The sequence below is a fragment of the Phycodurus eques genome, chromosome 1 (genome assembly GCF_024500275.1).
Source record: "Phycodurus eques isolate BA_2022a chromosome 1, UOR_Pequ_1.1, whole genome shotgun sequence".
Taxonomy (NCBI): domain Eukaryota; kingdom Metazoa; phylum Chordata; class Actinopteri; order Syngnathiformes; family Syngnathidae; genus Phycodurus; species Phycodurus eques.
In genome coordinates this window covers 16,717,445-16,734,598 of record NC_084525.1, presented here as the reverse complement: position 1 = coordinate 16,734,598, position 17,154 = coordinate 16,717,445, and the positions used below count along the sequence as shown (strand labels likewise).

General features: G+C 40.4%; 1 protein-coding gene across 2 annotated transcripts; it reads left to right on the top strand.

Moving 5' to 3' along the window:
* On the top strand, positions 1-15,133 carry LOC133406420 (glutathione synthetase-like). Of its 2 annotated transcripts, XM_061684153.1 has the most exons (13): positions 1-174; positions 2,383-2,515; positions 2,734-2,879; positions 3,104-3,179; positions 4,221-4,357; positions 4,777-4,893; positions 6,142-6,222; positions 6,368-6,445; positions 6,537-6,606; positions 10,367-10,561; positions 13,681-13,762; positions 13,968-14,157; positions 14,295-15,133. In XM_061684153.1, the coding sequence occupies exons 2-13, from the start codon at positions 2,384-2,386 to the stop codon at positions 14,416-14,418; spliced, it is 1,428 nt and encodes a 475-aa protein (XP_061540137.1). In that variant the 5' UTR covers positions 1-174; position 2,383; the 3' UTR covers positions 14,419-15,133. The 2 variants fall into 2 exon arrangements, with proteins under 2 accessions (XP_061540137.1, XP_061540055.1); XM_061684071.1 differs by lacking the exon at positions 6,142-6,222.
* The last annotated feature ends 2,021 nt before the right edge of the window (positions 15,134-17,154 follow it).

Below are 17,154 nucleotides of genomic sequence, written 5' to 3'. Positions count from 1 at the left end.
GACAGTCTTTGACACACAGATGTTGGAACAAGCCACGTAACTCCACTTGGGCGATAGCAGACTAAAAAGACTACATATGGTATACGTATGGTGACACACTTGCACTCTGGAGTCTGGTTTGGATGAAACAGTGAAAGCTACCTGTGTCTGTTTCAAAATTTCCTGTCTGGAAAGGTAATTGGGGTTTCTTTTAACATTCATGCAACTGTAATTCAAAGCTTTTACTGCTAAAGAAGTAACACACAGCCAAGGGATGTAATTTTTGATTATTTCCCGCACTTGGTTAAAATTCAGTTTCCATACAGCAAGTACCTGTGGCGGAGGCTTGTATTAGCTTCGTTTTTAAAATGTAAAAGATTAACTGATTTACATGAGACCAGCGTTATCAGAAAGGTATTTTAAAGACGATTCCAGTTATATACTGTATCATTTTCGTGTGACAAAAAGAAGTTATGACACTAAAACATCTGTGAAAATGCACCAATTTGACAAAAAGTGTGACCTTTTTTGTTGAATCAGTATTTCAAACTTTCTTAATTTGATTTTATTTTCAAAAGGCTGATAGCATTGGAAAAGCTTGCTAAACACAGAAACAGAACATGTTTCAACTAAATTAATTTGAGGCACTATCTGAAACATCAGGTAAATCTCAGGATAACAAAAATCATAATTTGAAAACTACAATAAATCTTAAGTTTTCAACACGGCTTAATATGAATACCTTTTAATAAAGTAAAATAATGTGCAAATGTAAAGTAATATAAATTAAAATACATCAAAGAAGGCTATATAGTGACTATCATTGCGTTATCTATGTTTTTATAATACTCTAGGTGCCATCCAGTAATTCAGTTTGTTTATGCGTACATGTATTTGTCCATATGTTGTGCTTTGGACCAGGTAAAAGATTGGTGGTAAGGCAGTGGGATCATTATGCCTATTTTAGGGGGGCTTTATCAATTTTTTAAATTATTATTATTTATTATTATTATTTTTATTTTATTCTTCATTACAACAACATCCTCTGCATCTCCTCGGGGCTAAGTGCCACCCATCCATTTAAAAAAAGAAATTAAAAAAGCGATGCAGTCAGGTTAATTTTGCACTCAAACATTAATAGGGAAAAAAAATTAAGAGCTGAGAATGAACAAACACTCCATAGTTGTTAAAATACATATTAAGGAGGTATAAATATAGCCCAGTGAAAAGAGGCATTTTTAGTTGATAAAATCCACGAAATTAGCATAGAAAGTGAGGGATGAGAAAATATGAGCTATGGCGTGTCAAAGTAACATCACAAGGAACCTGGCCGGCGGTGCGTCCCAAAAATATGTCTGTGCATTGACCAATTTACATAAAATTTGGTAGAAGGACAGAAAAAAATATAATAAAGATGCGCTTTTGGATTCGAAAAATGGCCTTACTCACCTAGTTAGGCTTTTGAGGTGTGTTTTGTCAACTATACATTTTTGGAAAAAAGTCTTATGACGCGTATAGTTTCTCTGTAGAGAAATTTTCATCCATCCATCCATTTTCTGAGCCGCTTCTCCTCACTAGGGTCGCGGGCGTGCTGGAGCCTATCCCAGCTATCATCAGGCAGGTGGCGGGGTACACCCTGAACTGGTTGCCAGCCAATCGCAGGACACATACAAACAAACAACCATTCGCACTCACATTCACACCTACGGGCAATTTAGAGTCTCCAATTAATGCATGTTTTTGGGATGTGGGAGGAAACCGGAGTGCCCGGAGAAAACCCACGCAGGCACGGGGAGAACATGCAAACTTCACACAGGCGGGACCGGGGATTGAACCCTGGTCCTCAGAACTGTGAGGCTGACGCTCTAACCAGTCGGCTGCCGAGAAATTTCCAAATTTTGATTAGAACTAGGACACGTGTTCTACGTCATAGGTAGGGGTGTACTCTGTAGTGCTAAGGTGAAAACCGTGATTGCTTTGAATCACGGACAACAGCGGTTCCACTGCCACTCAAAACTGCGCTATCAGGAGTGTGCCTCCTTGATTGACCACTTTCGATCGCCATCTAGTAGCGGAAACACACATTCTGTACTTACTCACTACTATATTATTAACCTACTGTGGTGTATGGGAAAACATTTCATATTTGTAAGTTATGCCATTAGTTGTGGTTTTCTTCTCTAATTTTAAGAAAGTGACTATTTGAATAACGTACTGGACCTCAAAATTAAGGTTTACAATTTTATGTTCTGATTAATGATTGACCCTTGAACTAGATAACACTACTGTATGAACAATAGGATGTTCCTGGTATTTGTAATTGCAAGTATGCATCTTGCTTTACTGTCTGTTCAGAATGCTACATATTTCCATTGACTGTTTAATATTTTTAATATGAATCAGAATGGCTGAAGGAATACCACGTGAGCTACTGATGAATACAGCCCTAATAAATGAACTGGTGGAAGTGGCAAAAGATACAGCAGTTTTACAGGGTTTCCTTGTGAGGATTAAAGAATCCCCCAACTCAACAGAGGTGAGAATTTCCAATCTTTTTGGTAACAATGAAGCACCTTTGTGGAAAATGTTAGTTACCAGTGTTATATAAAACTACTCAAATGTTTTCTCTGACCTTTGTAGAGGGGTGGAGCCTGGGTCACTGAAGAACCCATTACATTTCTGTGTGGATCCATATGCGGATCCACATTACATTAATCAATCAGCGGTATATCACTATTGCTATTTGTATTTTAGGAGGTGACTCATGCTCCCATCACACTCTTCCCCACGCCTGTCCCTAAAGCTCTTTTCCTCCAAGCCATAGCAGTGCAAACTCACTACAATACACTGGTGGATAAGATAAGCCAGGATCCAGAATTCCTGCAAGAGGCTCTTGGCAGGTGGGATCCTGACCTCCATTTGGGGTATAATCTTACATCATAGTGGGATAGATTCATCATGAAATAAGGGAGACGTTTTTATATTTGAAGCAGAAAATGTTCGTGAATAAGACAAACCTCAAAAATAGCCATTATGTATCCATCTTTGTGAGCTGATCTATAGTCATTTAAAATATTATTACAGTGGATAACACATTTTCTTTTGACACATTTTTGTATTCTAGCACCATTGCTGTGGATGATTTCACTGCAAGGTTGTTCAAGATCCACCAGCAGGTCCTTAAACGAGGAAGGTTGCAGGTAGGCAAGCCCACCTCAAAGACCTGCTTTTCCAGCTTGCCTTCAGGGACATTACTTAGTACACTTGGGCACAGTCATGCTGGAACAAGAAAAAGTTGCAAACTGTTCCCACTCAGCATACAATTGTCTTATCGAAGGTTTATGGTGAACTAAGGAAAGTCATCCAAGCCCTCATTAATTCAAAAGTTTTTACGGGGCCTTATTTATCAACCTGTAGAAAAGGTTCTGAATTATTTTGTAGGACAAAAATTTAAAATGGTGGAACGGGGGTTGACTGGTTAGCACATCCGCCTCACAGAGAAGAGAAGACATTTATCTTCATTTTACATGGATTTAAATTAGTTTTATCTTAACTGTTTTTTTTAAAAAACTGGATTACGTTATATTTTTGGTTGAAAGTCCACACTAGGGTTTAACACCCACTTGCAAAAAAAAAAAAGAGACACACAAAAAAAAATAGGGCACTTTGCGAATTAAGGGGAAGAGGGACAGGTGCTGCGTTCTATTTGTAATTTCAGTGTTTTACCGCTAGGTTTGTATGTACACATGGTAAAAGTTGTGCTTGAAATATAAACATTTCTACAGAGAGGTGCAAGTTGATAAATCTGATACTTTGCGTGGGAATTTCCACTGCACACTCTTTACGCAAGCGTCTGTGCGTGCACACGGTTGATAAGTGAGGCCCCAGGACTTTTGTCCATGTATTGCATCCTTACATTGAATTTGTAATTGTTATGTACAGTATATAAAAGTCACTGATGGTCCAGTGGTACATTCACCTGGTGCAGGGAGCGTGGGTTCATTCCCACTCAGTTTGAATGTGACTGTGAATTGTTGTCCATATGTGTAGTCCGCCTTTCTCTCGAAGTCAGCTGGGATAGGTTCCAGCGCCCCGTGACCCTGAATAGGTTAAGCGGTATTGACAATGGATGGACTGATATGTATATAAGAAAACAAACAAGTTTAATTTTAGAGATTACAACACAAGGCACTGCCTTTCTCAAAATGTCAGCCTGTCATTTAGCCTTGCCTTCTTTCCAGTCAATTGTGTTGGGTCTGAATAGATCCGACTACATGCTTGACCAAGAGGATGGACCATCATCTCTGAAACAGATCGAGATCAACACTTTTGCTGCTGCTTCTGGAGGCCTTGCCTCACGAATGCCTGATGTACACCGGTAACGAAGTCATCAACATCTAACCCAAAAATATTTTGATATCTGCAAATAAGGCTTTTGGATTAGTATACCAGAAATCTGAGCAAAATCTCCATGAGAAAAATGGTCCTCCTTTGTCTCAAAGATCTTCGGACTGTGTACTGCCGTCATGTATGGCAAAATTATATGCTGTGGAAGAAATATTAACAAGACTCTTATGTTACAATGTTGCTTTGAAAATGGCTTGTACAGTTACTGTAAAAGTTTTAAGATTGGGACAGTTTGACCCTGGAACAGATTATTGCCACTGTTTCCTCTCAAAAACAATTTTAAAATCTAATTGTGTTTGACCTTAAAGGTTGCATTGAACTTCTTCTGATTGACCTTCCTCTATAAGTTTCTTTGTTGACCCCAAAACATTTTTTACCTTGCTACAACAGACACATCCTTAAGGTGGCTGGCCGGCTGGAGGAGAGCCAGCGCATCATTGACAACAACCCTGCAGTGGGTTTGGCCAAGGCTGTGGCCAAGGCCTGGGAGCTCTATGGATCAAAGCGGTACATCCTCCAAAAACCTTATTAACCACCACTTCATTGCATAATAATGTTTACATCTGATATATGCATATTTAAATATATCAAATCAAACCTTTATATACTGTATCGATAGATATTATACCTTTCATACTTAAAAAGCAACACAAACCCACCCACCCACAGTCTTTGAGCCCCTTCGACACCCAAAACCCGTGTTTAAAAGTAGTTAAAACATTTTTAAAAGATAATTAAATACATGCGGCACGGTGGGTGACTGGTTAGAGCGTCAGCCTCACAGTTTTGAGGACCCGGGTTCAATCCCCGGCCCCGCCTGTGCGGAGTTTGCATGTTCTCCCAGTGCCTGCGTGGGTTTTCTCCGGGCACTCCGGTTTCCTCCCACATCCCAAAAACATGCATTAATTGTAGACTCTAAATTGCCCATAGGTGTGTCTGTGAGTGCGACTGGTTGTTTGTTTGTATGTGCCCTGCGATTGGCTGGCAACCAGTTCAGGGTGTACCCCACCTCCTGCCCGATGACAGCTGGGATAGGCTCCAGCACGCCCGCGACCCTAGTGAGGAGAAGCGGCTCAGAAAATGGATGGATGGATTAAATACATTCACAAAGCTGCTGGGACCTGGATAAGCAGAGTGGAGTGAGGAAGGGCCGTCAACAGCAGAAGTTTCCCCCAGTACTGACACAAGAACAAACGGAAGTAAATAACATGAACTAAAGCTACTGCATAAGACATAAAGGAGCTTAAATAAATAAATAATAACATACTTTAACAATAATAACAGTAAATAATAAATAGTGTCAAATAAATAAAAGATAATGGCAAGTTAAAAGTATCCAAATAAACTGGTAACCTAAAAGTAAATAAAATGCCATGTTTTAAATAAGAATAAAAGAAAAAAATACAGATAAATACAGACTCATAATCAGTTAAACGCTAAACTAAAAAATGTGCCTCCTTTTAAATATATCAACGCTCTCTACGGCCTTGACATCTGTTCCACCAATGCCTCTCTGTGCATCTTAGACCTGACTCTGGGTCTTGCCAAAACGCAAGTACTGGAGGATGTGAGGGTTAATATAATAAAAAGTCTGTTAGATAAAGAATACTTTAACTTCACATTTGTTTCCATTGGGCTTTCCAGAGATGGCTATTTGATACAGTTATGCCCCATACCTTCTCTACTCCTGACGCAGAATCCATCTACTGTATGTAGTGGTAGAGTGTTTAACAGCACTTCATGTTGTCATTGTAGAGCTGTTGTCATGTTCTTGGTGGGCGAGAATGAGATTAATACCCTAGATCAACGGTTAATTGAGAATGAACTGTGGAAGGGGTAAGATGTGATGACCTTCACAATATGTTCAATAATTGTCATGTTTAAAATGAAACATTTTTGCACCTTTGCCAGAAAATACATCATTTGCTCACTCAACGTTTTTTCATGTATTGACAATCTCACAGTTTTCAATGTGTTTCAGGAATATTGCCAGCATACGAAAGTATTTTGAGGATGTCTCTGAATCCGGAAAACTCGATGAGGACAAGAGACTGTTTATGTAGGTGTCTTCTGTTTGCCAATATCTAACATGAAGAACATTCTTGTCTTTTTGCTTGTTTTGATAAAATTCTGTCCTACCACATATTTAGTGATTATCAGGAGGTTGCAGTGATCTACTTCAGGAATGGCTACAGCCCTCAGAACTACAAGTCTGAAAAGGTAGTGACTGTATTTCTTCCAGGCTTTGGTGAAGCAGAATCATTTTCAAGCAGCAGCAGTAGTTTCATGAACAACTTTTACCACTAGAAAGCACGTTTATAAAAAATATATTTTTCATCTTTGAATTAGAAAATTAGAAAATTTGCTTTCTCTGCCTGTCAACTGCAGTGTTTGTGGAAGCCTCCAATATCCGCTAACTATATGACTGGGATTATTTAAAAAAAAAATTTCTAGGTTGTCAACTCACACTCACATGCTTCCTACCCCTAGGTCAAAGTAAAACATGTTTATGCTCTGTTGCCCAACATGATCTCTGTTTTGTCAAGAGATGAGAGCAAATACACATTTGAAATACCCTAAAATCTATTGACATAGTCTTAATGTTGTAGGCTCAAGGTTGGGAGGGTTTCTTTAAAATTTATTCCGATAGTTACTAGTTACCTGTTAAGAAATGTAGTAAGTAAGTAATGTAAGTAAATAATGTAACTTGATTATTCCAAAACCATATGCTAATAATGACAAAAGAAATTCAATGTCAATAAAATATATATTGATACATATTTTCTGTCTTATACATGTTTAATATGCATGATTTTGGAATGTGGGAGGAAGCCGGAACAGCTGCAATTCAAATCCAAAACCTCTGAACTGTGAGGCAGACGTGCTAACCACTTGTCACCATGCTGCATGAAAAAAAGAGGACAAATTAGGTTTATGAAGGAACCTTTGCAGTTAGCGGTATCATAGACCCTCCCATCACTGACACACATGCACAAGCAGGCATGCACACACAAACAAACTTCTCCCACCCTTGTAATTATGATATGATGATGATGATAAGTGACATCAGTTGTGAAAAGCCTTTTGTTACCATGTCCTGGTAATATACAGTTTAGCATCTTAAATTGGTAATATGTTTTTTAAATAGTAAAGCTGTGGGTGATGGGAGATGAAACCGTTCGCAAAGTAAGCAGCCAGTGGCGGGCGTGTGGGGTTGCCCCTTGCTCTCCACCATAAGCCATACTTTTTTTGGGGGGTTATCTTATTTAAAATGAATGAATCCTCCAGTGAATATGATACAAACAGTCAGCACTTACTTAATTCCTTCCGTGTCTCTTTTAAAATGCCTACCTACGGGAAGCCCAGCATAGCCAGTTACCTATGATACTTTCTCCGCGTCGAGCAACATCTTAACTCGGCAAATTAATTTTGAAGCTAACACAATCTCCCACGGGCCAAATGGCAGTAATGTATGTATGGCAGGTTTATTCACAATATCGCGGCTATGACCATGCGAGTGGAGCCACGCTGGCCCATTGAGCTATATTTAGGTATATTACTAAATCCAGAAAAACAGCCGCCATTTTCTTTCTATTTTTTTGTGCCGGATTTCGGGCATGCGAATTTAGCGGAGGTCCACCAAAATCACAATTTCTCATTGTTTCGCGCAAAGTAATACTTGTTCTTTTCTGAATACGTTGTTGGAAAATCCCTTTACCCACCTTGTTTTTTAATTTTTCAATTCAGTGGAGATTTTCTGTGGTTCTGACATAGGATTTGTCCACGATAGAAAACTAAATGTATTATTATTATTCTTATTTTCTGTGAAGTTTGAAGTAATTTCAGCAATGCAACTGTTCTCAGTTTGACCCTAAAAATGAGAAGCGGACGCTGCCATTGAAAAATCGGAAAATGGCCTTTTTAAACATGACATTTTCGTCTCAAGTAATAAGAAACATGAGGAACTTTTCTACCAAAGAGTCAAAGTTTTGGTCACAAGTTTCCTAATGATTTACACTGATTTCTGGGCAAGAAACCTTTTCGACATAAATTTTCAACATAAAAAGTGTAATAAACTCCTTAATCCTTATCCGATTCTTACTAACTAGGGCTAATTTTATTTGTATAACACTCCTTTATCGAATGATGTCATCTTTTGATATAAAGGTATTTTGAAAATTTTACGATCATACTTACTATATTGTGAAAATGAATCCACGTGTTGCGCTGCTAACTCAGACTAGTTGGCCCACCCGCTATCTTGAAAAAGTCCGATGGCTGAAATCAACAAACGGCCTCTCCCCGCGTTGAAATTGTTTTCCTGCAACATAATCCCAATTTTTAATAAAGGTACCTGTAATCAGATTACGTTTTTTTTCCTATAACTGTAATGGAATACAGTTACATTTTTTGTTTTTTTGTTTTCTGAATATGTAATCCTGTTACATATATTCTGTTACTCCCCAAACCGGAGCAGGATTAATAACTTTCTGTTACAATTTCAAATAACATTGGTCATTGTCACTAACCAATAGCTCATCTGTACTGCCGACACTGTTGTGATGACTCTGCCTAATTAGTGTTGATGACTTGAGCACGTCAGTTTCAAACTGCTCCCAGACACCATTAAAACCTAGCTGGTGAATATAGAGTCAGAATTAACTTTGGTATTTTAATAAACCTCCTCACAGCAGTCATTTTTTTAACTAAGTAAATGTAGGACACGATCATCAGGATAATCCAAAACCGATCTGCAGAGGCGTGCAGAGACTGACCCCTATTGGTGCGTATGCACTGGCCCTTTTGCCATGGTCATTTTGCATGGAGCCCTTTTAAAAAAAAATAATAATAATATATATATATAATATATATATATAATATATATATATGATATTATATTTTTTTTTAATAATATTAAATATATATATATATATATTCATTCATTTTCCGTACTGCTTAGCCTCACTAGGGTTGCAGGGGTGAGGGAGCCTATCCCAGCTATCTTTGGCCGAGAGGTGGTGTACTCCTTGAACTGGTCGCCAATCAATCGCAGACCACATATAAACAAACAACCATTCGCGCTCACATTCACACCAACGGGCAATTGAGAGTATTCAATTAACCTACCGTGCATGTGCACGCAGGCACAGGGAGAACATGAAAACTCCACACAGCCGAGGCCGGATTTGAACGGTGAGGTAGATGTGCTAACCAGTAGACACCATGCCGCAACAACAACCAAACACACACATACATACAAACAAACAACCGTTCGCTCTCACAGTCACACCTACGGCCAATTTAGAGTCGTCAATTAACCCACCATGCATGTTTTTGGAGGAAACTGGAGTGCCCAGGGAAAACACACGCAGGCACGGGGAGAACATGCAAACTCCAGACAGGCGGGGCCGGGGATTGAACCCTGGTCCTCAGAACTGTGAGGCAGACGCCCAGAAAGTCTCTTAACTGACAAAAAAATAGACAAACACAAATGCAATTCTCCAAGTTTTTTTTCCCCACTTCTCTTACAATTCAGTCTTGGGAGAGGTCTGTGCTGCATTGAATGTCATTCTAGTTACATATAATAACTACTTACAATAATAACATTAAGTAAATAGTGTGAAACAAATAAACAGTACCGACAGTTAAAAAAATCTTGTAACCTAATTAAAATAATGAATTAAATAAGGAAAAAAAAGATAATTATTACATATAAACAAACAAGTCATAATCAGTTAAATGCTAAGCGAAAGAGGCGGGTATTTTCGCACTGTAACTATCCATCCATCCATCCATCCATCCGTTTTCCATACCGCTTAAATACTCATATCTTTATTTAATCAGTGAATAAATACTGTAACTGCCCTGGGTCTCAAAGTTAAGTAAACCTGAAGTTATTTTCTCATCAGTATCCTTAGCAGGTCAAAACAAACCATAAAGTAATGTTTCATTTGTACCAGCTCCATTTTCTTATTTATAGGCCTGGGAGGCTCGCCTGATGATGGAATGCTCTTTGGCTGTGAAGTGTCCAGATATTAGCACCCACCTGGCTGGAACTAAGAAGGTCCAGCAGGTGCTTGCTGAACCTGGTGTTCTCGAACGTTTCTTCCCTGACCAGCCGCAAGTAGTGGACCAAGTCAGGGCCACCTTTGCTGGCCTGTACACTCTCGACATGGTGAGCAACAAGCTGGGGCTGTAGAGCATGATGGAATTTGTTTTGTTTGTACAGTTTCTCAAAAGTTCTTTTTTTGCTTGACGTTGTTGCACTGAGAGACACAAAATCATTACCTAATTGCTATTTATTAATATTTTTTTTTGCAATTTATACGCTGGATAAATCATCAACAAGACCTTTTCATTCAAATTCCTAAGTACATGCATTTTAAATCCGTGTAAGTGGTCCAATAAGACAGAGAGCATCTTCATCTTCTTTACGACTGTCCATTGTCTTAGACTGTTTCCATTTTCTTACTTTACAGTAGACATACCTGTCAGGTAATGGAATTAATCCAGGAAAGCATGGCAAACCAGAAATGCATGGTCATAGACAGGAGTGCACATGACAATTTGGGTCTGGTTCTCAATTTTTTCCTGACCCACCGACCTTGATGGAAGAACTTAAAGGGAACCATGATTGTAATGACACGTACTTCTTAAAATACAACCACTGACCTCTACTTTAGAAATACAGTATTACACATTTATAAATTATTCTTATTAGTTTTCCTATTAGTAAATTAGTAATTACAACCCCAATTCCAATGAAGTTTGGACGTTGTGTTAAACATAAATAAAAACAGAATACAATGATTTGCAAACCTTGTTCAACCTATATTTAATTGAATACACGACAAGGACAAGATGTTTAATGTTTAAATTGATAAACTTTATTGTTTTTAGCAAATATTCATTAACTTAGAATTTTATGGCTGCAACACATTCCAAAAAAGCTGGGACAGGTGGCAAAAAAGACTGAGAATGCTCATCAAACACCTGTTTGGAACATCCCACAGGTGAACAGGCTAATTGGGAACAGGTGGGTGCCACGATTGGGTATAAAAGGATCTTACCTGAATTGCTCAGTCATTCACAAGCTAAGATGGGGCGAGGTTCACCTCTTTGTGAACAAGTGCGTGAGAAAATAGTCGAACAGTTTAAGGACAATGTTCCTCAACGTACAATTGCAAGGAATTTAGGGGTTTCATCCTCTACGGTCCATAATATCATCAAAAGGTTCAGAGAATCTGGAGAAATCACTGCATATAAGCGGCATGGCCGAAAACCAACATTGAATGCCCGTGACCTTCGATCCCTCAGGCCGCACTGCATCAAAAACTGACATCAGTGTGTAAAGGATATCACCACATGGGCTCAGGAACACTTCAGAAAACCAAAGTCAGTAAATACAGTTCGGCGCTACATCCGTAAGTGCAACTTGAAACTCTACTATGCAAAGCAAAAGTCATTTATCAACAACACCCAGAAACACCGCCGGCTTTTCTGGCCCCGAGTTTATCTAAGATGGACTGATGCAAAGTGGAAACGTGTTCTGTGGTCCGACGAGTCCACATTTCAAATGTTTTTTTTAAATTGTGGACATCGTGTCCTCCGGGCCAAAGAGGAAAAGAACCATCCGGACTGTTATGGACGCAAAGTTCAAAAGCCAGCATCTGTGATGGTATGGGGCTGTGTTAGTGCCAATGGCATGGGTAACTTACACATCTGTGAAGGCACCATTAATGCTGAAAGGTACATACAGGTTTTTGGAGAAACATATGCTGCGATCCAAGCATATGCTGCGATCCAAGCAACTTCTTTTTCATGGACGTCCCTGCTTATTTCAGCAAGACAATGCCAAACCACATTCTGCATGTGTTACAACAGCGTGGCTTCGTAGTAAGCCGGGTACTGTCTCCCAATGAAAATGTGTGGCGCATTACGAAGTGTAAAATACGACAACGGAGACCCCAGACTGTTGAACAGCTGAAGGTGTACATCAAGCAAGAATGGGAAAGAATTCCAACTACAAAGCTTCAACAATTAGTGTCCTCAGTTCCCAAACATTTATTGAATGTTGTTAAAAGAAAAGGTGATGTAACACAGTGGTAATCATGACCCTATCCCATGTTTGTGGAACGTGTTACAGCAATAAAATTCTAAGTTAATGATTATTTGCTAAAAACAATCAAGTTTAGCAGTTTGAACATTAAATATCTTGTCTTTGTAGTGTATTCAATTATATATAGGTCGAACAAGATTTGCAAATCATTGTATTCTGTTTTTACTTATGTTTAACACACAACGTCCCAGCTTCATTGGGATTGGGATTGTAGTCATAAAAATTGCCATTTTTTTGCGTGCGCAAAGCATTCTGGGATTGATGACATAATGGTTGCTGTTTGTCGCTGTACATTGCTGCCCTCTCTTATATAAGAGAAATGTTTAAACATTTAACTGGGCCATATATTTGATACCTATCATGCTGATGAATTGCTTTTCACTTTCTTTCATCCAGGTTTCCCTGTTGTCAGTATGCGTGCGATGAAATGTAAAATGCAGAATGAGTAAAAACTTCTGTGTGTGCCTTGGTTGGTTGCCTTCTTAGTTTGGCTGTTTGTTTGCTTTCATTATTTCTGTTCCTTGTCTTGTGCACTGATTTTGCTAGCTAACAGCCAATCAGAGTGATCGTCACCGACTGCCTCCGACGGCCAACGGCAATTCAACATATTAAATCGTCCAAAAACAGCCCGGTGACGGCTCGTTGACAGCTTACCCATGCTGACACATCGGTGCGACGACACTCATCGTCTGCCCAACGACCGACCATCGGGTTAACCAGGGGCGCACATAAAGGCTCCAACTTTACGTGTGCCCCTGGTTATAGATATAGACAACCTGATATTGTCCAATTATGTATGATACTGTATGTGACCATGCTGAGATCTGAAATACTGTCGCAAACAGTATTTCAGATCTCAGCATAAGGCGATAACAGTGGCTGTTGAGACGTCATCTATCGGAGACGAGATCAAACAACTAAGCTGTATGTGCAACGCAAATTTTTTTTGTAGGAAGTTTTTACTAGGTTTTCTTGTGTACTTTAGCAAGTGGTAAGTTGTATTTATTTATTTTTTAATTAAAGTGATCTTAAACTGAATTTTGATTTGGATACATACATGTGGCCATAAAACATCAACTTCATGTTTGTTGAGGCAGCTAAATTTCCATTTGTATAACAAGTGTCATTGTTACATGATGAGAAATCCTCTCATGGTTTCATTTCTCTGTGTTTAGGGAGAAGAAGGTGACAAAACGGTAGCAATGGCTTTAGCTACACCGGATCGATTTGTCCTGAAGCCTCAGCGAGAGGGAGGAGGTACAGTAAAATGGAAGAAAAGCCATTCATGCAATCATTCACCAAAACATCTAGCAATTTTCCACACTGCTTAACCTGTACATTTACCAGGGCAACATTTTTATGGGTGAGGGTTACCACTATTTTTCACACATTGCTTAGTCCAGAAAGATTGAGCTGGATAAATAAATTAATAAATTAAATAATCACTCTTCTTTACTTCGAGGAAACAACATTTACGGACAAGATATCTGTGAACTTCTTGGCAAAGTGAAGAACAGTGCCGAGAGAATGGCCTATATTCTGATGGATAAGATCCAGCCTGTGCCTACACAGAACTACCTGCTGAGAAGAGGCAAGCCCCACAAAATATGTAATTGTATAACTGAACTGGGCTTCTTTGGAGCCTACGTCAGGTAAGCAGTCACTATTGATTATGCGTAGAATTGCATTTTTGGCACATTCACATGGCTACTCTCAGGTTGAGGAGTTAAAAAAAAAAGGACAACAAAATGTTTCTTATATAATCCTCACATCATTGTTTTTTGTGCAGGCAGGGTAAAGACATGGTGATGAACAATTGTGTGGGCTATCTTCTGAAGACCAAGAGTTCAGAACATCCAGACGGTGGCGTATTTGCAGGAGTGGCAGTCTTGGACACTGCGCTCCTCTTCTGAGAAGGTGCACCTGTACCTGGGCTTTTCATAGTTCCTCGCCATTAGTCACCCGTGTGCTCTCTTAGGGGTTTTCTGCTCTTCTAGTCAGCCACGCCCACCTATTTAAGGCTCTGCTGATGATTCACTTGTTGCCGGATTGTCACCATTTAAAGACGATACAGCTCTTTTCTGTAGATTGATTTTCTGTTGCTGACCCTGTCTGCCCTTGACCTTCCTGCTTCATTGTTCGCCCAGGAATCCCCTATATCTTCTGCCTCTGACTACGAGTTCTGCCTTAGCATGTTTGTCTATCCCTGTTGGCTGTTTGGTGTTTTGCTACATCAACAACTATGAGTTTCAGTGTCCTGCTATCCATGGAATACAGAGTATTTCATGATCTGGCGCCCAACCTCTTCCACATTGTTTAAAGACTCTTTATCTGGGTTTTGAAGTTTACTGCCCTTCATAACACTTTCCAATCTTTAAAGGTCTCTGAGATCCTCCCGGATGACCGAGCTTCTCACCCTATCTCTAAGGGAGAGCCCAGACACCCTGCGGAGGAAACTCATTTCGGCCGCTGGTATCCGGGATCTTGTTCTTTTGGTCACGACCCACAGCTCATGACCATAGGTGAGGGTAGGAACGTAGATCGAACGGTAAATTGAGAGCTTCGCCTTTCTGCTTAGCTCCTTCTTTACCACAACGGACCGATACAAAGTCTGCATCACTGCAGACGCTGCACCGATCTGCCTGTCGATCTCCCGTTCCATTCTTCCCTCACTCGTGAACAAGACCCCAAGATACTTGAACTCCTCCACTTGGGGAAGGATCTCATCCCCGACCCGGAGAGCGCATGCCACCCTTTTCCGACTGAGGACCATGGTCTCAGATTTGGAGGTGCTGATTCTCATCCCAGCCGCTTCACACTCGGCTGCGAACTGCTCCAGTGAGAGTTGAAGGTCACGGCTTGATGAAGCCAACAGAACCACATCATCTGCAAAAAGCAGAGATGCAATACTGAGGCCACCAAACCGGACCCCCTCTATGCCTCGGCTGCGCCTAGAAATTCTGTCCATAAAAGTTATGAACAGAATCGGTGACAAAGGGCAGCCTTGGCGGAGTCCAACCCTCACCGGGAACGAGTCCGACTTACTGCCGGCTATGCGGACCAAACTCTGACTCCGGTCGTACAGGGACCGAACAGCCCGTATCAGGGGGTTCGGTACCCCGTACTCCCGAAGCAGGACTCCCAGAGGACTCCCAGAGGGACACGGTCGAACGCCTTCTCCAAGTCCACAAAACACATGTAGACTGGTTGGGCGAACTCCCATGCACCCTTGAGGATCCTGCCGAGGGTGTAGAGCTGGTCCACTGTTCCATGGCCAGGACGACCCAGAGATAGGAGAGCCCGCCTCAGAGAACCCACACTCTGCTTCCTCATGGGAAGGCGTGTCGGTGGAATTGAGGAGGTCTTCGAAGTATTCTCCCCACCGACTCACAACGTCTCGAGTCGAGGTCAGCAGCGCCCCATCCCCACTATACACAGTGGGCGGTGGCCGAAGGCGGGGACCTTGGCAGTTTGTCATTTGAATGCAAAAGCTTTCGAACACCAAAACCACTTGCAATTGACAGGATTTGAAATTGCTTACAGTGTGATGTCATTTTGGTAATTATAGCCATGTATTCATATGTTACATCTGACCACTTTGTGACTGTTACCCGCCCACTCAACTCAGCAGAACGGCAACACGCCATTTCTGGGTTGTACTCGACCAAGTCTCACCCGCTGCGGAGCCATAAAAATCCACTCTATAAAGTATACATACAGTATGTTGTGTTTTACAACAATACTTTACCTTATTTATGTATATTTCTTTATGTAACTGTGGCGAACTGTGTGCTTGCATTCATTGTCGCCAGCGATGGTTGTCGCAGCAACTAGCCGTTCACATGAATGGGAGTAAAAGACAAGCTCAAAATAGCCCCCTCTCTCGTGTCACCCACACATCCAATCTCAGACAGCTCACGTTCTCTGTTAGTATGCCAAAACTTGGTGAATTGTGCTTCACAATGATTTATACACTGCACAAATTGGACCTTTGTATGTGTCGTGCTTCAGAACATTCAAAACATTTTGTGTAATACAAATAAAATGTATGAATAAACATCTGTTGTGTTTATTTTATTTTGGATTAGATTAGATTAGATTAGATTAGATTACTTGAACTGTGGTATTTGTCAACTGCCTTTTTATGCCTGGCACTGGCAGCTTTCAAAACAGTTTTTTTTAAACTTCTTTCCCCTCTTTCTGGCTGGTAGGTTATTGCCAGTGAAATCTGTCAGCACCAGATCATCTCCCACAGGCAACACACTCCAAATGACATCCATTTGTTTCTGCTGCAAGAGCCCAAAAAGGGAAAAAACAAACTTGTTTTTGTACCTTCATGCTGTTGTCGTGGGGTTTGGAGTCAGTGCAAGGCTTTGGCTGGCTATGCATTTAGACTCTTGTCACATTAGTCACATTAGCCTCAATCGTTTTTTGTTTTTTTTCTATACACCTAAAAAATAGTACTTTTTGGAATTCAACCCGAACGTTGTAGAAAAGCATTCCTCAACTGAAATTTTGGGATGACCTCAGCAAATCTACAAATACTGGAGCTCATTGAGCATCTGAAGCACACGCTCCAGGCCCAGGGTCAGATCTGCCACGCCACTTATTTTTTATGTGACCTATGCACTAGTAGTTCATGGCTACTA